This window comes from Schistocerca piceifrons, chromosome 1 (genome assembly GCF_021461385.2).
Source record: "Schistocerca piceifrons isolate TAMUIC-IGC-003096 chromosome 1, iqSchPice1.1, whole genome shotgun sequence".
Classification (NCBI taxonomy): domain Eukaryota; kingdom Metazoa; phylum Arthropoda; class Insecta; order Orthoptera; family Acrididae; genus Schistocerca; species Schistocerca piceifrons.
Window position 1 is genome coordinate 260,885,504 of NC_060138.1, and position 26,576 is coordinate 260,912,079.

The following is a 26,576-nucleotide window of genomic DNA, read 5'->3' on the forward strand; positions in this document are numbered from 1 at the left end:
CATATACTTATCACAGAGGCGCTGCCAATGGCTCTAGTAAGTCTCTCAACTCACGGAAAAGCCATACACATCGCCCTGTGGTTGCTAGCTACAGACGGGGGGAACAATGGAGGAAGGGTCCTGAGGTTTGAAATAGCTGCAGAGCCTCGGTGTTTTGTCCCACCACCTGGAACCGTGCTGACGGCGGTACGGCCATCCGCGATCCGGTGCACAATAGTCCCTTCTTTCCGCTCTCTCTGTGGTACTGGTGGGTCCGGTCGCGAAGGAAGCCACCCGCACGTCCACAGGGGCGGTTTGTTTTCCCCTTCGAGAGCCCGCCCGCTTCGAATGGCCTCTTGTTCGTCTAAACACACAACTACTTCAGCATGCTAGAAATCAAATCAAATGGTTGAAAGTGTAGAGTGTTAGAAGTGACATTGGAATCAGTGTCGTACCTGTCATTTAAATTCCAAGTTCCATTATCGGGTCTAATAATCATTAATACATTAACTCGTGCCATCTCAGTCGTGCGGGATTAACCGAGCGGTCTAGGGGGCTGCCGTCACGGACTGTGCGGCTGCCTCCTGGCGGAGGTTCGAGTCCTCCCTCGGGCAAGGGTGTTTGTCCTTAGGATAATTTCGGTTAAGTAGTGTGTAAGCTTAGGGACTAATGACCTTAGCAGTTGTCCCATAAGATTTCACACACATTTGATTTGAACGTGCCATCTCATACATGACTGATATACAGGGTGTTACAAAAAAGTATGGCCAAACCTTCAGGAAACATTCCTCACACACAAAGAAAGAAAATATGTTATGTGGACATGAGTCCGGAAACGCTTACATTCCATGTTAGAGCTCATTTTATTATTTCTCTTCAAATCACATGAATCATGGAATGGAAACACACAGCAACAGAACGTACCAGCGTGACTTCAAACACTTTGTTACAGGAAATGTTCAAAATGTCCTCCGTTAGCGAGGATACATGCATCCACCCTCCGTCGCATGGAATCCCTGATGCGCTGATGCAGCCCTGGAGAATGGAGTGTTGTATCACAGCCGTCCACAATACGACCACGAAGAGTCTCTACATTTGGTACCGGGGTTGCGTAGACAAGAGCTTTCAAATGCCCCTGTAAATGAAAGTCAAGAGGGTTGAGGTCAGGAGAGCGTGGAGGCCATGGAATTGGTCTGCCTCTACCAATCCATCGGTCACCGAATCTGTTGTTGTGAAGCGTACGAACACTTCGACTGAAATGTGCAGGAGCTCCATCGTGCATGAATCACATGTTGTGTCGTACTTGAAAGGCACATGTTCTAGCAGCACAGGTACAGTATCCCGCATGAAATCATGATAACGTGCTCCATTGAGCGTAGGTGGAAGAACATGGGGCCCAATCAAGACATCACCAACAATGCCTGCCCAAACGTTCACAGGAAATCTGTGTTGATGACGTGATTGCGCAACTGCGTGCGGATTCTCGTCAGCCCACACATGTTGATTGTGGAAATTTACAATTTGATCACGTTGGAATGAAGCCTCATCCGTAAAGAAAACTTTTGCACAGAAATGAGGATTGACACATTGTTGGATGAACCATTCGCAGAAGTGTATCTGTGTAGGCCAATCAGCTGCTGATAGTGCCTGCACACGCTGTACATGGTACGGAAGCAACTCGTTCTCCCGTAGAACTCTCCATACAGTGACGTGGCCAACGTTACCTTGTACAGCAGCAACTTCTCTGACGCTGACATTAGGGTTATCGTCAACTACACGAAGAATTGCCTCATCCATTGCAGGTGTCCTCGTCGTCCTAGGTCTTCCCCAGTCGCGAGTCATAGGCTGGAATGTTCCGTGCTCCCTAAGACGCCGATCAATTGCTTCGACCGTCTTCCTGTCGTGACACCTTCGTTCTGGAAATCTGTTTCGATACAAACGTACCGCGCCACGGCTATTGCCCCGTGCTAATCCATACATCAAATGGGCATCTGCCAACTCCGCATTTGTAAACATTGCACTGACTGCAAAACCATATTCGTGATGAACACCAACCTGTTGATGCTACGTACTGATGTGCTTGATGCTAGTACTGTAGAGCAATGAGACGCATGTCACACAACCACCGAAGTCAACATTACCTTCCTTCAATTGGGCCAACTAACGGTGAATCGAGGAAGTACAGTACATACTGACGAAACTAAAATGAGCTCTAACATGGAAATTAAGCGTTTCCGGACACATGTCCACATAACATCTTTTCTTTATTTGTGTGTAAGGAATGTTTCCTGAAAGTTTGGCCGTACCTTTTTGTAACACCCTGTAAAGTTAACCGGAATGTCTAACCATCTCTCACCGTTTATTTGCACGTTGTCGTGTCACTGTACCATCTGGGTGCTTGACTTTTTTTTCGTCAGGCAGTTTATGTTTGTTGTTGGGTCTGCAGTAATACGTGTTTGGGCACTGATCTATTGAACAGTCTGTAGATTAATGTGGCTTTTGGTGCTGACGTCATTTACACTCGGCAGCGACATTAGCTGGGTGAGCGCACACGAGCCGCTATAGGCTACAGGCGGCGCGTCGTGGTTTTGGCCGCAGTCGCGCCGGAGTGCCGGCCGGGCCAGCAGCTGGTGTGGGGAGCGGCGCGTCGCGAGGTGCTGCAGGTGCCGTGCGAGGTGGAGGCGCGCCCGCCGGCCCGCCTCTTCCGCTGGGCCTTCAACAGCAGCGCCGCCGCCTCCGAGACGCGCCCGCTGGACGCCGGCGTGACGGCCGCGGCGCCGGGCCGCTCCGTGCTGCAGTACCAGCCCATGGGCGAGCGCGACTACGGCACGCTGCTCTGCTGGGGCCGCAACGAGCTGGGCGCACAGGCCGTGCCCTGCGTCTTCCACATCGTGCCCGCCGGTGAGTCCACGCCTATCTAATACTCCGGGAGCCACTGTGCAGTGCCTGGCGGAGACTACTTTGTAATATTATTTTATTGCGTACTCCATCAGTTTCTAGAGCGACGGAAAATGGTCGACAATCTGCGTCTGTAGAGCCCCAAAGCAGAGGATCTCTTAAATGACGATCACTTTACTTTTAGGAAAGCTAAACGCACCATAGAGGCAATTATGACATTACTCTCGATAACGATACATAGACTTTAACAAAATTAAGACTGAGACAAAACCTGAGAAAGGCGAGAGTTATAGGGAATAGCATACGATGGTTGAAGCAAGGAAGACATAAAAAGCAAATTAAAGTAAGCGATGGGTGCAGTTATAGCCAAACGAAGTATGGTAGCACCAAACATCGGCCTTAGTTTGAGGTAGAAATTTTGAGAACAAATGTATCAAGCGTAGCATTCTACATCTACATCTACATGCATACTCCGCAATCCACCATACGGTGCGTGGCGGAGGGTACTTCGTACCACACTAACATCTTCTCTCCCTGTTCCACTCCCAAACAGAACGAGGGAAAAATGACTGCCTATATGCCTCCGTACGAGCCCTAATCTCTCTTATCTTTGTGGTCTTTCCGCGAAATGTAAGTTGGCGGCAATAAAATTGTACTGCAGTCAGCCTCAAATGCAGGTTCTCTAAATTTCCTCAGTAGCGGTTCACGAAAAGAACGCCTCCTTTCTTCCAGAGACTTCCACCCGAGCTCCTGAATCATTTCCGTAACACTCGCGTGATGATGAAACCTACCAGTAACAAATCTTGCAGCCCGCCTCTGAATTGCTTCTATTTCCTCCCTCAATCCGACCTGATAGGAATCCCAAACGCTCGAGCAGTACTCAAGAAAAGGTCGTGTTAGTGTCTTATAAGTGGTCTCCTTTACAAACCACATCTTCTCAAAATTCTACCAAAGAACCGAAGACGACTATCCGCCTTCCCCACAACTGCCATTACATGATTGTCCCACTTTATATCGCTCTGCAATGTTACGCCCAAATATTTAATCGATGTGACTGCGTCAAGCGCTACACTACTAATGGAGTATTCAAACATTGCGGGATTATTTTTCCTGTTCATCTGTATTAATTTACATTTATCTATATTTAGAGTTAGCTGCTATTCTTTACACCAATCGCAAATCCTGTCCAAGTCATCTTGCATCCTCCTACAGTCACTTGTCATGGTGTTTCCTGTATTCCTCGCCTCGTCGATTTTGTGAATAACTCCGCCCTTCCTTATCACTCCATATAAATTATAATATTATTTTATTGCCTATTCGATTAGATACTAGAGCGACGGAAAATGGTTGACAATCTGCATCTGTAGAGCCCCAAAGCAGAGGATCTGTTAAATGACGATCACTTTACTTTTAGGAAAGCTAAACGCACCATAAAGGCCATTATGACATTACTCTCGATAACAGTATATCAACTTTTAAAAAAATTAAGACTGAGACACAACCTATGAAAGGAGAGAGTTATGAGGAATATCATATGATGATTGGAGCAAGGAAGATATAAAAAGCAAACTAGAGTAAGCGATGGGCGCGGTTCTAGCCAAACGAAGTATGGTAGCACCAAACATCGGCCTTAATTTGAGGAAGAAATTTTGAGAACGTATGTCTCAAGCGCAACATTGTATTGAAGTGAATTATTGATTATGGAAAAACCGGAAAAAATAGTATTGAAGCATCTGAGAGGTGGTTCTATAGCAGGATGTTAGAAATTAGGTTGACTGATAAGGAGGGCGACGTTATTCACAGAATCGACGAGGCGAGTAATATGGGAAACACCTTGACAAGAACAATAGACAGGATGGCAGGATATGCCTTAAGGCATGAGATAATAGCTTCCATGGTTCTAGAGAGAGACGTATAGAGGGTTAAAATTGTAGGGAAAGACACAGAGTCGAATACATTCTACAATTAACTGAGTGCGTTTTGTGCAAGTGTCGGTGTGAGATGAAAAAATGTGCAAGGTATAAGAAGCCATGGCGAGCCGCATCAAACCAGTCGGAATACTGATGACACAAAATGAAAAATAATAAGTAATATACCTACTTTCTCGTATGTTACTACAACGCGTGACTACGATCATTGCAGTTTATGGTCACACCATGTTCATAAAATTTAATTGCTCTACTTTTATAACAAGACTGTTTTGCGAGAGATACGTCCTATTTTCTCTAACACCATATCTTTAAGTTTCCAAGTCTCATGTTTCTTTCAGTGTATGTCGTCAGTCCTTCCTGATAAGGATTCCACTGTTCAATTTTCTAGAATCGTCAGCCTTTGAGTCTTGTATGAGATTTGCTTTACAGATGCATTTAACTTTTTCTGATCCCTTCTAACATGTGTATCTTCCATTCACCTTTCGTAGCATTGTACGTGATCCTACCACTGCATATCGTTTCGTGGTACTGCGACTAAATTCTTACACACTCTGATGTCCTGATGTTTTTCACAATTATTTTGTAACTGGAGGCTACCGCTTTGGTTCTGATTGTTTCTTGTGGGCATGATCTTACACTGACCCACTCATTTTATCAACCATTCGATTCATCAAACAGCAAATGAAGCAGGCGAAAGGGAAGACAAACACCTAAAAATGAGATTGACAGGAAGTCAAAATGGCTAAGCAGGAGACCCTAGAGGACAAAAGTAACTATGGAAATATATATAGCCGGATAGAGTGGCCGAGCGGTTCTAGGCGCTACAGTCTGGAACCGCGCGAACTCTACGGTCGCAGGTTCGAATCCTGCGTCGGGCATGGATGTGTGTGATGTCCTTAGGTTGGTTAGTTTTAAGTAGTCCTCAGTTCTAGTTTACTGATGACCTCAGAAGTTAAGTCCCATAGTGCTCAGAGCCATTTGAACAATTTGAAATATATGTAGGGAAAATATAGATACCGTCGGCAGGAAAATAAAGAAACTTTTGGAGAAAAGCTAAGTTGCTGTCTAAATGAGCTTAGATGGAAAACCACTACTAAGCCAAGAAAGAAAAGCACGAAGGAATATGTAGAGAGTTTATAGGAGAGAAATGGTTTTGAAGGCAAGGAAGCAAAAGGTTATTTATAACTAACACAAACGAGACGGCAGCTGTAAAAGGCGAGGGCGTTGAAGGAGGCAGAGTTATACCCTGTCCCAGTGTTTTTCAATCTGTACGTTGAACAACCCGCGAAGGGAGGTAATGAGAAATACGGAATGAGACTTAAAGTAAATGGAGATGAAACACAATTCCGCGGTTCGCCAGTGACATTATGTCTGTCAGCGACCACTTATGTCCCTCCCATCACACCGATCGTTTTTCACTTATTTTCAAGGCAATCGGATTTTTCGAAGGGAGTCAAATTACGAAAATTAACACACTTCATACATGGCGATCGAAATGTACAGAATTGTCCAATGCTGCCGTCGTCTTATCTTATGGAACTTGTTAAACTGCCGTGTTACATCACATTAAGTCAAAGCATGAAAGTACTCTTTAGGTATAGATGTCTTGACAAAAATTCACTGCCTTTTACATTTTGAGTTCGGATAACATATCATGCCAAATTTTTTAACAAGTACAATAATATCAGATGATGGTAGCATAAGACAGTTGAAATCGGTCATCTTAGAAAATAAAAGAGTGTACTCTGCGATCGCGGCTTACGAAGCGTGTTCATTTATTGCGACAAAGTTCTAGGGCAAAATGGTTCAAATGGCTCTGAGTACTATGGGACTTAACTTCTGAAGTCATCAGTCCGCTAGACTTAGAACTACTTAAACCTAACTAACCTAAGGACATCACACACATTCATGCCCGAGGCAGGATTCGAACCTGCGACCGTAGCGGTCACGCGGTTCCAGACTGAAGTGCCTAGAACCACCCGGCCACACCGCCCGGCCTTCTAGGGCAGGGGGAAGTATCATCAGCATTGAGAATTGCATAGCAATCCATGGCCGAAAACGTCAGGTGTATGTGTTTGCAGACGTCGAAGATCGGAAAGGAAACAGGAGAATTATTCATTCGAAAGATTTATTGGATGTAATGAGTTCACATTGTATATGATATGAATACAGCTCTTATTATATAACAGGTGCTTGAAGTTTGCGCTTTCAGACGCCAAGCAAGCCTGATACCGACGGAGCGTTAACTCAGGACATGCTCTGACACAATGGGACCTTCTTCGATCGTAGCAGTTGCATGGACTATCCTCAAACTAGATCAATGTCAGACTCCAAACGATCGCGATGCGTGAGAGATTTCATGGCTCCCGCAGAATGAAACCAATGCTCGATAAATCCGGGGTGCGTGAGGGCCAGAGAACGGTCCACCACTCCCAATCCATCGATGCCCGAAAGATCTGCTCAAATACCTACGAACGGCCAGGCGAAAATGAGCAGGCTTTCCATCATGTTGGAACCACATTATATGCCTGCCACTTGACGGAAAAAATCCTACTTCGTAAAGATATGATAATTCCTGTCGGTCAAGTGGAACAGTGAAGGACACGGCCTGACTGAGCGGTCACCGAGCAGACACGCCCACGTATTAACTGTCAAGCGATTTTTTTCCACATGATACCGCAGGCCGTGGTAGTTTCCTGGCGTCCACAAATGTTCTTGGTGGTGATTGAATACGCCATCCTTAGTAGTGAAAGTTGTCTCACCCGTGAATAACACGTAAGCTGAGAAACGCATATCTTGGCCACTTTGCCACAGAAACCACTATGCGAAAAGGACTCGTGCTGCATGGTCAACCTTTGGATGTGAAATGCTTGCAATGTCTCGCCGTCCAAAACACACTGGACGCTCCTACGAGACATTTTGAGATCCGAGGATATCGCACGTATGCTGCTGGTGCTTGGAACAGTCTTAATAGCACACGACACGTTTCCTTGCCTAACATCCGAACCCGTCGATTGTGGCCTGCTCTTACTAGCCCAGCCACATCTTAATGCCCCGTACTCGCACAAATTTCGATGCAGACGTGTAAACAAGCTGCCGTCCGTTTGATGTCTGTCTGGGAAGCGTTCTAGATAAAATGGTCCGGTGGCTTTTTCACTGCATTCAGCTATTCTATACACTATGTCCATGTCTGCAACCACCCCGAATTCTGGCTAGCACTCGAATGAGGCAGTCCTCACTTTCCCCTCCAGTACTCTTGTGTACAGGAGCTCCACTTTGGCGTCCCCTCTAATATTCTCGTGTACAGCACCGCCTAGCGGCGTTGCAGCCATGGACTGTTACGCAATTCTCAATCCTCATGGTGAACCCCCCCCCACCCCCCTGCCTCTGCCCTAGAAATTCATTGCAACATTTCTGGGAACCTTGCTCACTAAATAAGTTACCTCTAAATACTGGAATGTAAAGTGGGCCTCTCAAGCACAATATTACGGACGCAATAGTAGTGTGTCAATGTGCTGCACTAAAGTTTAAGGCTAAGAATGACACAAGAATGTTGCTGAATATTTCTGTCCGGAAAGCGTCAGTTTAAATACCATAGAGAACGCGTCAGTGCTCGATGATGTTAAACTCACGTGTATTATGATTGAGTTGCTTTGTCTTGATGAATACCAGCAGCAATAATACAGAACGGGCGAAACAGGTCTGAAAAGCTTCCAGTAAACATTTCAGTCGACTAGACGCTTATTCACGCAGCACAGTTTCATAAACAACAACAGCAACTAATTACAAATTAAACAATTGGACTGTGTGTTTCATCGTGTTAATGTGCTGTTTTCAATGTAGCCTACTCCTCTTTTGTACCACCTGTTTCAAAAGAATTAAAACACGTATCTAGGTTCTGATTACTTCCTTGCGTGATCTTATGTTGTGCTATGAGGCCGAAGGAAGAAAAATATGCATATATACCCAATGGATAGCTGACCTGATGTTACTTGTCATTTTTCTCAACAGTAACAACAACATTTGCACTTATTGTCAATTCACTGTGTTATTTAGTTATCTTTGCCGTTGTGGACAGAGTGGTATATGGTGTTTCCTGATTAATCAGTAACATCGTATTTCCCACTCCATCCGTTGTCATTTACTTTCTTAAGTTCTATGCGGAAATTCGTTCGAATTGAATTGAATATTTCTCCAGCTCACCTGGAACTGTCCTGTATTTCGCAATTTCACCCTTACACAGTATACTGAACTAATGTCAGTATATTTAAAGCTTTGCATTCCTCTTCATTATACTGCACAAACCGGCAATAACGAGCTCAGACGGTCAATATTAATCGCAGTACTCAGTTTTGTGCAATAAATATTCGGTGTGTGTAGGCTCCTTGGGGGTTACTGGTTGGTGAATGCTAAGAGAAAGATTACAAGTCTCAAAGACACTATGCTCTTACAACATGCAAACACTGCAAAAAATGAAACTTCCTGGCAGATTAAAACTGTGTGCCGGACCGAGACGCGAACTCGGGACCTTTGCGTTTCACGGGCAAGTGCTTTACCATTGAGCTACCCAAGCACGACTCACGCCCCGTCCTCACAACTTTAATTTCGCCAGTACATCATCTCCTACCTTCCAAACTTCGCAGAAGCTCTCCTGCTGGGTGGCTCAATGGTTGAGCACTTGCCCGCGAAATGCAAAGGTCCCGAGTTCGAGTTTCGATCCGGCACACAGTTTTAATCTGCCAGGGAATTTCATATCAGCGCACACTCCGCTGTAGAGTGAAAATTTCATTCTACTGCAAAAAATGTTTCTTAGTTCCCATTATGGTAAGGGTTTGCAAACAGCGTCATTTCCAGGAAATTTACAGGTAAACACATTTCATGTATCTCGTAACTAGTTACTTAGATGTTCCATAATACATATTTGAAGGATATCTTTTACGGTATACGTGTACGTGATTAGTTCCAAAATAAGTGAACATGCTACCTGTAGTGTTGGCAGAAGAGCCAACACTGTGTTGCTAGAGGAGGCCGAAATACACGCGTTTAATTACACGCTGACTGGCGTGAGGTCTGGAACAGTTAAGGGAATTAATAGTAGCAAATAAAGTACGTAGTTGATATAATACTTAACTTTAATCCACAATTGTAGAACATCTCTCTTGACGGTACATGTTATAACCACAATATAAAATAATATCAAATGCTATGGCGCCTTGCTAGGTCGTAGCAAATGACGTAGCTGAAGGCTATGCTAACTATCGTGTCGGCAAATGAGAGCGTAGTTGTCAGTGAGCCATCTCTGGCTAAGTCGGCTGTACAACTGGTGCGAGTGCCAGGACGTCTCTCTAGACCTGCCATGTGGTGGCGCTCAGTCTGCTATCACTGACAGTGGCGACACGCGGGGTCCGACGTATACTAATGGACCGCGGCCGATTTAAAGGCTACCACCTAGCAAGTGTGGTGTCTGGCGGTGTCACCACATTCCTCCCCCGCAAATCGGCGAACAGTTGTGTTATAGGACTTCAGCCCGCCGTGGGGAGGACCCCATGTTGACGTATGCGACGAGGTGGGGAGCCTAACAACATGCGAGGCTGTGCCACCCGCACCCTGCCATTCGGTCCGAGGGGAGCTAGGAAACGCCTGAAAACCTAGTCCAGGGTGCACGCCAACATGCGGTGTATGCGCCCGTAAAGAGACAGGAGGGGCCGTAGGGTCGACCTCCATCGCGGGGGGGCAGCCGACGGGCGAAGACGACATCTGATCCGGAGCGGGCACGAGGTCCATGTCGGAGAACAGCTGGTCACGGGAAGCGATCGGCGGCGCGTGACCCAGGGAGGCGTCCGGCGGCAGCAGCGACGCGTCCACTGCGGGCGTCGCCGGCGGGAGAACAGGCGGCGGCGGCGGCGCGTCGCCATGGGGCAAAATGGAAGGCAGCGTCGCTAACACCTGGGGATGAGGCGAGCCAGTAGATGGGTCCCCAGGGCGCTGACCGGACGGCACCGTCGCTGAAAGCAGACGGGAAGCGGCAGAACCCAGGCGACGACAGAGTCGCAGCTGATTGAGATGCCGACGCACCTCACCAGAGGTCCCCAAAACCGGATACATAGCGCGGCCGAGGCAGCGAAGAATGCGCCCTGCGAGCCAACGCCGTGAACTTCGATAGTTGCGATAATATACAACGTCGCCTGGAGCAAAAGCAGGTGGCTGCAGCTGCACAGGTACCTGATGCGGCGGATGCAGCAAAGACATCAAGGTTCGATGAGGACAATCGTGGAGCAACTCAGCCGGCGAGCGACCATCTCGGGGCTGAGAGCGATACGAGGACAAGAAGAGAAATAACGCGTCCTCCCGAGAATGCGACTCTTTGAACTTCAACATCTGTGACTTGAAAGTGTGGACCAATCGTCCAGCGGCACCGTTTGATTGAGGCGAAAACGGCGCGGATGTCTGATGTTGAACACAATTAGCCTTGCAGAATGACTGAAATTCTGCGGACATGAATTGTGGGCCATTGTCGGAAACAATAGTCTGTGGAAGACCTTCAATGCAAAAGATAGCGGATAACGCTTGGATGGTGGCAGAAGACGTCGTGGAAGACATCCGGCCAACAAAAGGAAAATTACTGAAGGAATCGACCAGAATCAACCATCGAGCATTCCAGAATGGACCAGCAAAATCGATGTGCAAGCGTTGCGAAGGAGAAGTGGCTTTTGGCCATGCAAAGAATTTCCGCGGTGGTGCGGATTGTTGTTCGGCACACGCCATGCAAGAAGAGCACATATTCGTAATCGCAGCATCGATTCCGAACCAAGTACAGTGCTGACGAGCAAGTTGTTTCGTTCGCACAATACCCCAATGTCCTTGGTGGAGAAGCCGTAAGACAGAGGACTGTAACGAACGTGGGACCACGACTCTGGACTGATCATTATCAGAACACAACAACAAAACACCACGTCGAACAAAAAGTCTCTCCTTGTGAGCAAAAAATCGGCGAACCAACGGATCCTCGATCCGTGACTTTGACAAGGGCCATTGAGTAGCAACAAAACGCAAAACGGTAGCAAGGACAGGGTCAGCAGCTGTGGTTGTAGCTACACGACAAAAATCAATCGGAAACGATTCGACCACGTCATCGGTTTCCAAATCAATGAACAGGCAAGCAAGTTCGGAGGAATCGAATGCTCTATCCTCAGCAACAGGCAAACGGGACAACGCATCAGCGTTTCCGTGCTTAGCAGTGAACCGATACGAAATATCGTAGCGGTACTGCGAGAGGAAAATTGACCAGCGAATAAATTTCTGCACTGTACGTGGAGGTACAGGCTTGTTCGGATGAAAAAGCGATGTCAAAGGTTTGTGGTCTGTGATGATGGTAAAGTGACGACCATACAAGAAATCATGAAACTTAGTAACACCAAATATTAGAGCCAAAGCTTCCTTCTCTATCTGTGAATAATTTCTTTGCGCAGACGAGAGCAATTTGGACGCAAAGGCAATAGGACGATCATGCGAGCCATCTTTGTGCGCAAGCACAGCACCGATCCCGAAATCCGATGCATCTACCATGAACAAAAGGGGTTTCTGGGGATCGAATGGCGTAAGGCAAGTATTTGAAAGCAACGCCGATTTCAACTGGCGAAAGGCGCGTTCGCATTCCGTCGTCCAGACAAACGGAACACCTTTACGGCGTAAGCGATGAAGCGGAGCTGAAATGGAAGAGGCATGGGGAACGTATTTGTTGTAATAATTAATTTTTTCCAGCACACTCTGTAGCTGCTTCAAATTCTGCGGGGAAGGCAAGTCTTGTATGGCACGGAGGTGCTCTGGACTCGGATGTATGCCTTGTGCATTGATTACATGTCCCAAATATGGTAAGTCACGAGCAAAAAACACACATTTGTCCTTCCGCAAGCGAAGACCATGTTGTCGCAAGACCTGAAATAATGTTCTGAGATTGGCTAAATGTTCTTCTTCCGTCTTTCCAGAGATCACTATATCGTCCAGATAGTTTGCTGCAGTAAGGACCGACAAACAAACAGTTTGCAGATATTGCTGAAACAATGCAGGGGCGGATGCACACCCGCATGGCAGTCTTTTGGATCGAACAAACCAAGATGCGTGTTAACCACCAAAATGCGCTGGGATTCTTCGTCCACCGGTATTTGCAAGTACGCATCTGCGAGGTCCAACTTCGAAAAATATTTACCCGGGCACAGTTTGTCAAAAAGATCTTCCGGGCGGGGTAAAGGAAAAGTTGCAATCACTAGTTGTGGATTCACCGTAGCCTTGAAGTCCACACAAAGTCTCAATTTTCCCGAAGGCCTTGGCAAAATCACTAAGGGTGATGCCCAGAGAGAAGCCTGCACACGTTCAATCACACCTTGCGATTCCAAATCATGTAATGTTCTTGCGACCTCATCACGAAATGCGTGGGGAACATTGCGCGCTCTGAAAAATTTCGGTTGCGCGTTTATTTTCAGTTCCAAATGTGCTTCATAGTTCTTAGCGCAACCAAGGCCCAGTGCAAAAATGTCTGCAAATTCTTCACATAGACGAGAAACACTGGCTGAAGGCACAGTCTGTTTCACTGATAGGACCTGATTAACTATAGACAAGTTAAACAATTGAAATAAATCTAAACCAAACAAGTTCACAGCAGAAGAAGAACGAAGGACGGAAAATGACACAAGTTTTGTTTGTCCCTTGTATGTTGCAAGAAGGCTGCACTGTCCTAACACATGGATATTCTGACTGGGATAACTATTTAAGGTAACATTTGCGGCACGCAACGGAGGTCTTTATTGATCAATGAAACTGCAGCTCCGGTATCGAGCTGGAATGGTATCACGTGGCCATGAATGTCCAAATCTACAAAAAGTTTATTGTACTGTTGACGACATGAGCGACTGTCTTGTGCAACGTGAACAGACACTGGTACAGAAGCACTTCCAATGTGACGGGATTTCCATCGATGACGATGCACACTATTTGTGGGATGAACACAGTCACTGGTAGAGAGAGTGGCACTGGGCAGAGTTGAATGAACTGCATGAATTTCCATGGGCGAGGGTTAACGAGCCTGAGTATTCTTGGTTCGATTCCGATTCCGGCGTGAAGCAAAGAGCCTGGAATGGTTGTGAGTGTCCGTTCCGAGCTTTTTCTGGCAAACACTTTGAACATGTCCTTTTTTATTACAGAAAAAGCAAATAGCTTGGCGTGACGGGCAATTGTCACGCGAATGTCTAGTAGCACACCGCGGGCATGACTTCACAGCATTTGCTGGCTGCCGCGGGACACGTGGTTTATAGCTTGGCGGCAGCTGCGCTGGCGGGCGCGAGGGCTGTTTACTGTTCTGTGCAGCTCGCCCGGCGGGCCGGTTAATGTGACACACAGCTAGCGAAGTTGCAAATTCCTGAGCAAAGTCAAGTGTGTCTTGCCTATCCAATATGTCTATCACTTGTTGAAGAGAGGGATTGACTAGTTTTAAAATCTGTTCCCTTATACGAACATCAGAAACGTTCTGTGCAATTACATCACGTACCATAGTATCTGAATAAGGCAGTCCACATTCACACTCAAAAGCACAATCCCTAGCAAGGCCTTGCAAAGTTGCAACCCACTCCCTACTAGTTTGACCAGCCGTACGTTTTGTACGAAAGAAGGTATACCGTTTTGTAACTACATTGACTGATTCTTTGAAATATGCATCTAATGCCGACAAAATTTCGTCGTAGGACAGAGTTGCTACGTCGCGTCGGGGAAACAATTTCACTATCACACGGTACGTGTGCACGCCTACACAGGACAATAAGAAAGGCTGCCACTCGTTACCTTGAATTCTGCAGGCGGCGAGATGGAATCCAAATTGGCGTGGCCACTCCGTCCAGCTTTCCAGTGCCGCATCAAAATGACGAAAAGGTGGAGCAACTGCGTGTTGTGGCTGTGGTAGCGGTGGAGCGGCGGCTGCGGCATCGTTTTACATTGCACGTTGACCCTGGACAAGCTGTCCTAGGGCACCCAATAAGGCCTGCGTCTGCTGATTCTGCAAGCGATAAAATTCGGACAGTACATCTGGAGATTGTGGCGAAGCCATGACACAAGTAAATTAGGGCAATACGAACGCTAAATCCTCTTTTGAGACTCGTCGCCAATATGTAGTGTTGGCAGAAGAGCCAACACTGTGTTGCTAGAGGAGGCCGAAATACACGCGTTTAATTACACGCTGACTGGCGTGAGGTCTGGAACAGTTAAGGGAATTAATAGTAGCAAATAAAGTACGTAGTTGATATAATACTTAACTTTAATCCACAATTGTAGAACATCTCTCTTGACGGTACATGTTATAACCACAATATAAAATAATATCAAATGCTATGGCGCCTTGCTAGGTCGTAGCAAATGACGTAGCTGAAGGCTATGCTAACTATCGTCTCGGTAAATGAGAGCGTAGTTGTCAGTGATCCATCTCTGGCTAAGTCGGCTGTACAACTGGGGCGAGTGCCAGGACGTCTCTCTAGACCTGCCGTGTGGTGGCGCTCGGTCTGCTATCACTGACAGTGGCGACACGCGCGTCCGACGTATACTAATGGACCGCGGCCGATTTAAAGGCTACCACCTGGCAAGTGTGGTGTCCGGCGGTGACACCACACTACCAACTAATGTAGCTACACATAAAAACTCATTTTCTTTTCTTAACAAGCTACAAGCAATTAGATTTAAAACAGCCGACCCGTTGCAAAGGATAAAGTAATCTTTACCTAGGTTTCGATAAGTTTAAACCGATCTTCTTCAGAAGTCGGCCTGAGGAAAATGAACATCGTGATTTATATGAAAGGTGTACACATAAGTCAATATTAGAGTTTAACATATATTAAGAGAAACTTGTGTTACAGAATATGAGAAGAATTTCTTGTACTTACCCTATTATATTAACATGGAGTAATACGTCATTGCCATTTTTACAAACGTCTCCTTAGCTCCAATTGTCAATATCAAATATAGCCCTAAGAGTAGGGTTTGTCAGATAAATAAAATTAAGTACATGGAAGCTGGAGAGCGCATAAGCAACTGAGTAAAATCGGCCTGCGTGGTAGCACTGCGACCAGGGCAGGTGGCGCTCAGGTCGCGTACTATGTGCCGATTGGGGTACTGAAGCAACATGTAAAATATAAATGTTAATTGCGTCCTTAGATAGAGTGACAGTAAATAAGAGGAAAGCATTTAACATTCCCATTATGACAATGTGGGAGCCTTAGAAACAATAACGTAGGAACATATTTCAAAAAGGTAGGTGGCGCATACGCCATGAGTTACATGCAGTGGCATATACAGGCAAAATAAAATTATATTACCATATTAGTGAAGCACATATAGCGCATATAAGTCTAAACTTTAAAATAAACAGTAATGGCATCTTAAGACATAAATTATGAAAACTGGTCCACGATCTATTTAATATATATTCACTGGGATCCGAGGTTTTAGGATAAGCGAGAATTACATGAGGGCCAGTGTAGTGGCAGCCATACATCATAAGTAAATCACATTGCATAAAAGGTAGTGAGCTTAGAGATATAAAAATGCATTACAGTTTCCTGAGGAAATAGACAACTGAGGTTATCAACATTAATGTTATGAATTAAATAGTACGGGTTTAAAGCCTTCAAAAAATTGTCTGCAGGCAAGGTTCAACTGATCATTGAGTATATTACCGTCTTTGAGCACTAGATGTTTAAAAATAAATAACTCTTCCCACAGATCTAGTCTCCGTCCTTTAACTTGTCTGTGTAGGATAACCGTGTCTTCTAACTGTTTAGGCGTATGGCCGGCTATCAAGAGGTGTTCAGCAAAAGTAGAGTTGTGACCATTAGCTCCTTTTTTACCTAATAGATGTTCTTTATATCGTGTTTTAACAGCTCTGCCTGTTTGACCAATATAATATGAGGGGCAGTTATTACAGGTTAGTTTGTATACACTTGAATTAGAAAACCAATCGTTAGCAATTTCTACTGAATGTATAAGATTTCTTTTTAAGCTGTTGTCTGTAGAAAAGGAGACGTTACAATTATATTTTTTATTTAGAAGACGTTTAATCCTATACGAAATGTTACCCAAGAAAGGGATGGAAATAAATTTTTTAGTTTCTGTGGTATCTGTGGGGAGGTTATTACTCAAAGTCGAACAATTTCGGGACATTTTCTTATTAAGCAATTGATCGATCATATTCTTTTTATATCCATTATTAACAGCAATCGTTTTGATGACATTCAATTCCTTTTGTTGATCCGCAGGTGATAAAGGCGTGGTTACCATTCGGTGAATGGCGGAATGAAAAAACGCCAGTTTGTGCGCTTTAGGATGAGTTGAGTCAGCAGGAATGACATTATCTGAATATGTTTCCTTGCGGAAGATATTGAAATGAAAGGTATTATCTTGTATAGAAATTGTTAAATCTAGAAAATTAAGCTCACGTTTATCATTTTGAAGTTCTTTTGTGAAGGAAATTTTTTCATGTAAACCATTGAAAGTGTTGAAAAGCTGCTCTAACTCATGGTCAGTGCCATCAAAAGCAATGAAAATGTCGTCCACATAACGCGCATAATAGCGGATTTTTTGGTGTAATTCTGAACTAGAATTGAAAAATGCTGTTTCCAGGGCGTTAATGAAAACCTCTGCTAGAATACCGGCGAGGGGGCTGCCCATTGCTAGACCATCTGGCTGTATATACATTTTCCCATTAAATGTGAAATAATTGTATGAAGCTACAAGTATTTTCATAAAAAAGGAAATGATCAAGAGAAATGATTCTAGTTTATATTTAAGACTTGCTTTGATGTCTACCAGGCATTTTATGTTATTCGGAAAGTGATCCAAAATGTTTCTTTCTGCATACTGAACTCCTTTCTGAGCCACTGACAGCTTTAATAATGTGTCATAAAAACCGTATTTTTCTCTTGTATTGTAGGTACGGACACCACTTTTCTCCACAAATTGTGACGGATTATTACTGACGAACTTCATTAGAAAAATACATAGAAGTTGGAATTAAAATGGAAACATCAAAAACACGGCGCATTACCTCACCTAATATGGTGTAGAAATCTCGTTAGAATTCAAAACAGCTTCCAGACTTTTCGGATTTGGTTTTCAGTCAGACACCCTGCTTTTGAAAGCAGACAACAAAGTTTCTTAATATTGAGATCTGCTGACGCTTATGGTCTGGAGACACGTGGCAAATCGCCTTCAAACTGACGAAACCTGTTTGGGACTATGTGAATTGTGTGAACTGGCCCTGTCGCCTTAAAACATTCCATCACCACTGGAGTAAAACACTGAAACTTGGCATGGTTATGAGCAGCTTAAACGGTATCATAATCCTTCGCAGTAGTGCGACCTTGCAGAGTAACGACGGGACCCATGGAATACCACGATATGGCTGCCCAAATCATCAACGAACCACCGCCGGTTTTCACCCATGTTGCGCGGACGCAGGCAACAGTTGGAGGAATTGTGAAACTAGACTCATCCGACCAAATGAATTTCCTCCATTGCTCCATGGTCCCGGTTTCATGGCTTTGGCATAACGTTTTGTTGTTAGAGGCACTTGTATTACTGATGAACGCTTTCCGAATTCCGGCTCCCTCCGTACTGCCCTGCCTATGAAGCTCCGTTCATGTGGTTTGGTGCTGACGGGGTCCGCCCCGCGTCAAGTTCTGCAGTGACTTCTGCAGCTGTCGTCCTGTAATTTTTTGTCACAATCCCGTTCAATGATCGTGTAATATACAACACACAAGTCCGTCATCATTGTGACTTAGCAGACTGTATTTTTCCGCTCCCCCTGAATGAGGAATAAATATTCGATACTGTACCTTTTTAAACACTAAAGACTTCGGCACTGTTGGTTACAGAAGCCCCCACCATACGAGTACTAACAATTTGCCCACGTTCGAGTTCACATAGCACAGACAAATGCCCTGGAACTACACCGAAAACTGTAATGACCGAAACGGATACTTGCAATGTATTGAGAACGCTGAACAGAAGCCATTCGTGTTCAAATAAAACACTGCAAACTGAAAGTTTGGCTAGCGTCTGCATATATGTTCAAGCATGCTTTTCACGCTGTGCTTCCATATTTCTGTTTAACCGCTGCATGTATTATGATGGTGTAGTTAAAATGCTTCTTGGATGGCTGACTATCCGGTCTGCCGAGCGCTGTTGGCAAGCGTCTAGCACTAAGTCCTTGTGAGGAGCTACTTGATTGAGAAGTAGCGGCTCCGGTCTCGCAAACTGACATACCGCTGGGAGACAGGTGTGCTGCCCACATGCCCCTCCATATCCGCATCCAATAACGCCTGAGTGCTAAGGATGACACGGCGGCCGGGCGGTAACGTTGGGCCTTCATGGCTGTTCGGGCGGAACTGAGATTAATTAAAATTCTTAAACCCTGAAAGACGTACCTATATTATGTACCATGAAGCGCCAAAGAGCCTGGTATAGGCATGCGTATTCAAAAACAGAGTTACGTTAACAGGCAGAATACGGCACTGCAGTCGGCAACGCCTGTATAAGACGATAAGTGTCTGGCATACTTGTCAGAACGGTTACTGCTGCTAAAGTCGCATTTTATCAAGATTTAAGTTAATTTGAACGTGGTGTTATAATCGACGTACGAGCTGTGGAGCACAGTATATCCGAGGTAGCGATGAAGTGGGGATTTTCCCGTACGACCATTTCACGAGTGTACCATGAATATCAGGAATCTGAGAAAATCCCAAATCTCGACATCGCTGCAGCCGGAAAAAGATCCAGCAAGAACCGGACTAACGACGACCGAAGAGAATCATTCAACGTGACTGAAGCGTAACGCTTCCAAAAATTGCTGCGGGTCTCAAGGCTGGGCCAGCAACAAGTGTCAGCGAGCGAAACATTCAACGAATCATCATCGATATGGGCTGGGCTTTCGGGCCGCACAGGGTAGCCGTGCGGTGTGAGGCGTCTTGAACGGTTCGCGTGGCTCCCCCGGTCGGAGGTTCGAATCCTCCCTCGGCCTGGGTGTATGTGTTATTTTTAGCATAAGTTAGTTTAAGTAGTGTGTAAATCTAGGGACCGATGACCTAAGCAGTTTGGTCCCTTAGGAATTCACACATATTTGTACACTTTTTTTGGGCTTTCGGAGCCGAAAGCCCACTTGTGTACTCTTGATAACCACACGACACAAAGCTTTGCACCTCGCCTGGGCGCGTCAGCAGCGATATTGCACTGTTGATAACTGCAAACAAGTTGTCTGGTCGGACGAGTCTCGTTTCAAATTGTATACAGCGGATGGATGTGTACGGTTATGGAGACAAACTCATAAAACCATGCATACTGCATGTCAGCAGGGGGCTGTTCAAGCTGCTGGAGGCTCTGTAATAGTGTGGAGCGCGTGCAGGAGGAGTGACAGGGGATCCCTGAAACGTCTAGATACGTCTCTGACTGGTTATACATACGTAAGCATCTTGTCTGATCGTCTGCATCCGTTCATATCCATTGTGCATTCTGACGGACTTGGGCAATTTCAGCAGGACAATGCGACACCCCGAACGTCCAGATGTGCTACAGAGTGGCTCCGTCAACATTCTTTTGAACTTAAGCGCTTCCGCTGGCTAACAGACTCCTAGACATGAACATTATTGAGCATATCTTGAATGCCTTGCAACACGCTCTTCAGAAGAGATCTCAACTCCGTCATTCTCTTAGGGATTTTTGGACAGCCCTTCAGGATTCATGATGTCAATTCCCTCCAGCACTACTTAAGACATTAGTCGAGTCCATGCATCGTGTTACGACACTTCTGCGTGCTCGCGGTGGCCCTACACGATATTAGGCAGGTGTATCACTTTCGTCGGCTATTTAGTCTACGTACACATTTAATATCAGATTCAGAACAGTAACTAGTTTTTTGTAGTGAGATAATTGTGTTTCTAGAACGCTGAAGATAATTCTGCTAGAATATTTTAGCTCTCGTGCTGTAAGCCTTTAGTTTTCTGACAGCACTTTCTGATATTACATTTTAGCAATAACAAAAATCTGATGGCATTGCAGATATGACTCATCATTTGAGGTAAGACTAACTTTTTAATGAGAAAGACCTACTGTTGTTCTGGAAACCGACTAAACATTCTACACGATATTGTCAACAGATTCGACATATCAGCAGCATTAATGCTGTAGAAGAGAGTTTTTTTCCAAAACAGACTATTTGGTAAATGATTGTTGTGGTCACCAGAGTGCAAAGTACGTTGAACAAATTGAACACACGCATTAGTAATCTTCAATAACACTCAATAATCAAAATTAAAAACAGTTGCTTTAACCAGTATAATACTTACAACGCATTGTCGTACGAGTAGCGTAGTGAAATACTTCGTCAATTTTCGTTTATATTTCACGCCCTACTTGGGAACAAATAAATATTAATAGGTTTCTGCATCCTATCACGTGTTTGGAATTGGACCGTTGTTATATATTACTCGAAATTAACATTTTGGCTTTATGCTGAGAGAAAAGAGCAACCTCTTCATAGCGATGATAAATGAACGTTTTCTCGAGTACAGTTGCGTCTTATGTATCTTAACAGTCGCTTAAAATAACTTAAAAGTTTATAAATCAAGTATTGTCCGGGCATTATTTGTTCCAATCCTCCTGTATTTGCCTGCCTCTTCATCCTCCTCCTCCTCTCTTTATTTACCTCCACTTTTCCCACTCTTTAGTCATATCTCTTGTCTCTCTCCATCTCCTCCTACCCTCCTTCTCTCTGTCCATCTTCTCTTCCCGCTCTCTTGTCCTTCTCCTCCTGCTCCCTCTCTCCGTTTATTTCCTCCAACCCCGTTTCTTTTTTGATCTCCTCGTCCCATCTCTCTCTGTCCATTTCTCCCTTCCCACTCGCTGTTATATTCACCTTCCCGCCACTCCTCCATTCTCTGTCCAACTTCTGCGCTACTCTCTGCATGTCTATTTCCTCATCCTCCGCTCTCTGTTCACCTCCTCCTCCCCCTCCCCTGTACATATCTCTGTTATCAAACCCCATCTCTATCTTAATGGGAATTTGGTGGTTTCTACCGCGATAGTGCTTCTTTCTAGATAGTAAGTAACAGGGGTACCCCATCTGGTTGAAACTGATCAAGAGGCTAAGGAGGAGACGTTGAACATACGCGTTTGTGGCTTATATACCTCACACGTATGACTGAAACTCTGCTACTTCGCACCATACGCCTCCTGAGGCGACTTCAGAATTATCATGATATTCATACGTGAAGTTTGATCTAAGGTCTCGAAACATGTTAACAAATTTACAGGCTCTCTACAGTGCTCATTCCCGTGATCTGGTGTACACGATGAACAGAAAAAACAAGAGACAAATTGCACTTAATACTTTTAAAAATATGCCATGTCAACTCAATATGGTATATAAACACCAACGTCTTTATTGAACATTTTTAAGTCACGTCTTCCCATCCACATCCTCACCCCAAATGATAGTGTGGAATATTACTCGAACAATATTTGTGTATAAATAATAAGTAATGTTGCTAACTAATTTGTCTGAATTTTTCTTTCATGGATGTGCTTCAATGTCGCCCCTCTTTCTTCCCACCTCATGAGCTGTAGATATTTCTTAGCTCCACTGTTTTTCTGTCGGTAGTAAATAACTAACAAATCGCCGATTCTTTAAACAATCGAACTCCCTTGTATAAAACAGTTCCAAGCTTTGCAAATGAGTTAATGCGTTAAATATTCGATCCTAAGTAAGTATGCATGAAAGAGCTTAAAAGAGCTATGAAATTATGTTGGTAGTCTCTAAGTCCTCTCGTTGTCAAACACAGGATGGGCATAATCTGAATAATTTCAGATCCGCTTTAAGAAAATCAAACGATTATGACATCCCCTGAACTACGTGTGGTGCAATGTTCGGATTTTGCAATCACATTCATTGGTATGTGGGGATATCCCTTCTTGCAGGCGTGGTAATTCTGAAAGGTCTGCAGGAGACTTTCTGTGTAGTTCGGAAGGTAGGGGGGGGAGATATTGGCGGAGTTAAAGCTCTGAGGACGGCTCCTGAGTCGTGCTTGGGTAGCTCAGATGCCACTGCACTTATCCCCGAACGGCAAAGTTCCCGAGTTCGAATCTCGATACGTCACACAATTTTAATCTGTCAGGAATTTTCATATCAGCGCACACTCAGCTGCAGAGTGAAAGTACTATTCTGCGTGGATACCGTCTGTATGACATGTTGTGAGTAGAATTAGTAGCAAAGAAGTAATAAATTTAAACGTCATGCCTGATGCGGCAGTTCAAATGGTTCAAATGGCTCTGAGCACTATGGGACTTAACTTCTGAGGTCATCAGTCCCTAGAACTTAGGACTACTTAAACCTAACTAACCTAAGGACATCACACACATTAATGCCCGAGGCAGGATTCCAACCTGCCACCGTAGCAGTCGCGCGGTTCCAGACTGTAGCGCCTAGAACCGTTCTGCCACCCTGGCCGGCGATGCCGCAGTGTCACTTTATGAACAGATAAAGTGTTGTAATACATACACTTTTCCCCTTCTGCTGCGGATATCAACAAGAAAATGTTTCTTAAATGTTTGAAATTTTGTGTAAATTTTGTTGCATGTCGGTGTGTGCTCTCACTCTCTAATACTGGAGGTGCGTTACGCTCCTTTTTTATTAACGACCCAATTGTTTCGCGAGATAGGAGGTTCTTACCCTAACAGTGCGTATTTTTGGATCACAAATGATACGTGTACCAATTTTGGTTGAAATCGACCCAGTAGTTCAGGAGGAAATACATTACTTGTGGCTTCATTCGTGAATATAAACAGCACATATATTGACATATCTCTCGCTGCCTCAATATCAGAATTTCTTCTCACCTCTATCTCTATCCTCCCCACTCTCTCAGCCCATCTCATCCCCTCCTACCTCTGTGCATCTCATCTTTCCCACTCTCTCTGTCCACCTCCACATTCCCGTCTCTCTACTTCCGCTCCCTCTTTCATCACCTCCTCTGCCCATTGTCTATCTGTCTCGTCCACCCATTCTCTCTGATCATTTCCTCTTCCTCCCTCTCTCTGTCAATCTCCTGCTCCATCTCTTCCAATTGCCCACTACCCCTCCCTATCTACCATCTACAGCCTCACCCTTCCTCCTCTCTCTCCGCCCATGTTTTTCTCCATACCCCCCCCCCTCTCTTACCTTCTCCTCTCTTTCTTCAATTCCTCCTCTCTCCCTGTCGACCACTCCTCCTACATATCTCTCTGTTCATCTTACCCTTGCACATCCATCTCTCTCCTTTCCCATCTCTGTCTGTCCAGTTCCTCCTCGTCCTCTCTCTACCCACACCCTACTCCCAAAATTCATGACCTCCTCCCTCTTCTCTCTGTCTATCACATCCTCCCCTCTCTCATTCTCACACTTATCCTGTCTCTCGGCAGGTACTGTTTTATTGCCGGTATTTAAATGATATTATTATCATCTTAAACGGCCATATCTCTGACATTACATTGCAGGCTGAGGATTTTATTGCCTCACACGAAAACGTGTATTTACTCAAGAAGCGATGGACCACAGTAGGACACTTACCTAGTTCGATTTGCAAATTCAGCTAGTTGTTAATATTATTTGGTTTGACATATATAGTAAACCCAATCAGAATCTATAATCCACGTTGAGTCCTACAATTTTCATCAATACAGGTTCCTGTCATTACGGTCTATGGATCACTGCATTAGTGAGATATCACGCAGTTGTCCACAGAAACAATTAGGCAATTTAAAATACATAACGGGAAACAATGCGTACTGCTCTGCAATTACTGATAAACGACATAAAGGAAAATGCTTTGATAGCTGAGAACCGAAGTCTCGTCGTCTAGCTAGTGTTTTCGAGGTCTAAGTTTGTGAATATCTCATTTCTGGAAAACATGTCTAACAATTTGAATACGCTTATTTAAAATAGGATATGAGCGTTGTTTTCTCAGCTGGTGATAAAGTACCGATAAGTACACACGTAATTAATGGCCCCATAAAAGTGAGTATACAGGGCAGGTAGTATATAAATTAGGGTGCATTGTTTATCAAATGTCACATACAGGCCAGTGAGCATATGATAACTAATAAAGGCCAGGTTAAACGGAATTAAACGAAATTCCGCGCTTGCTGAGCATATTAACTGAAGCGGGCTGCAGTCGCCTTGACTTAATAATACTACACCTTGCTCAGAAGGGGAAAAGCTCTATCTGCTCGAGGAGCTGGAAATCGTTAAACATCTCTCTGTTGATTACGAAAAGTTGCTGAACCATCAGGTCACAAGAAGAAATCAAGTATATTATGGTATACAGTACTACTGCCAGTATTTAGAAAGTTGCTGCAATGTTATCTTCTATTTTAGGACGAAAACATTATTTTTTATCTTGTTCGTTTCGTTACGAGGTAAGTAAATGGATTTATTTCAAGCTGGGATTTTAATGGCTTTTTTTCCTCGTAAGTGACTTAGCTTTATTCAGTTTTATAACTAAAATTTCCTTATTTTTAATGGCTGGAAATAGTCTTTGTATCTAGTCTACGATGTTCACAAATGCCCCTGTTTATGATGCCTTGATCTTTGGATTTGTTGATCTTGAATGCATGCCCCGTGCATGACAAAATTTTGGCTACTTTACTCCGTACGAAGTTATATTTTGAATCGCTTTTTATCATGACATCATTTTACCAATTTTTTGTGCAGCGGGGTTGTAAACATGCATTTTAATCTATATTTTACGTAGTTGTAACTTCTTTATAATATAGTGACTGTTTTCTTTTCTTGTCTGTAGTCTGATGGATTAATTATATATTCAATATTTTTTTCCATTTAATATGGCCTTATAACGGATGGGTTCCATATCCAGCTGGTTTTCTTGTATTGTAGACGATCGGTTGATGCCCTAAAAGTATGAAACGCATTACTGATGTTAAATAATTTTGCAACCATGATTGTATTTATTCTGAATTTCTGAGAAGACTCTTTATACATTTCGTCTCTCTGTACTCTTGTCTCCGGAGAAGAGACACAATATCTAGCTCGTCTGCCATTTCTGTAAATATTTAGCCGATCTGTCCCAGCAGAGTAGTGTGTGAGATACACTTTGCTAAACAAGTGTTTTTTGACGAAAGAGGAATTCGGACATCAGTTGCAATCGGCACTGAAATAAATCCAATCAAGACAACTTTGGCAAGACCGGGAATACAAGGCAGATCTACCACAATATATACGTAGTGTCCTCTGCCCATTATTGTCATTGCTGGCAGTCTCGGCTGACTGCTCCAAAGGCCGAACGAAGAGTGCATCTGCACTGAGGATACCATTATTTACCGTCAAAGGCACATGTATTTTTATTTTTTGTCTGGTCTTTGCATTATATATCGTCAAGGTGCATGTGCATTTATACAATACATGTGGCATCTGTCATTTCGGACACAACACAGTAATATATATGTCCGTCTTTTGTTTTCCCTTTTTCTTACGTTTTACGGGGCTTCTCACTTAATAGCACTACATACGCGAATATTGACTATTTTTTCCCGGTTTTCAACGGAAACAATATATTTCTTACAACAGTACATGAATTATTTGCAATATCTTCATCATTTTTATTGGAGATTTTAATTGTATATGTCTGTAAGGTGCTACAAACTGCGGCTAACACACACAGTTCTCGTGATATCTTTACAAATCGTAAA

At 44.3% G+C, this 26,576-nt stretch overlaps 1 protein-coding gene across 1 annotated transcript in view; it reads left to right on the plus strand.

Moving 5' to 3' along the window:
- LOC124709827 (hemicentin-1-like) overlaps positions 1–26,576 on the plus strand; it is a 432,676-nt gene that overhangs the window by 354,680 nt on the left and 51,420 nt on the right. The window contains exon 10 of the mRNA XM_047240877.1: positions 2,578–2,880. Within this exon, the coding sequence (XP_047096833.1) occupies positions 2,578–2,880 (303 nt within the window). The remainder of the gene's footprint in view (positions 1–2,577; positions 2,881–26,576) is intronic.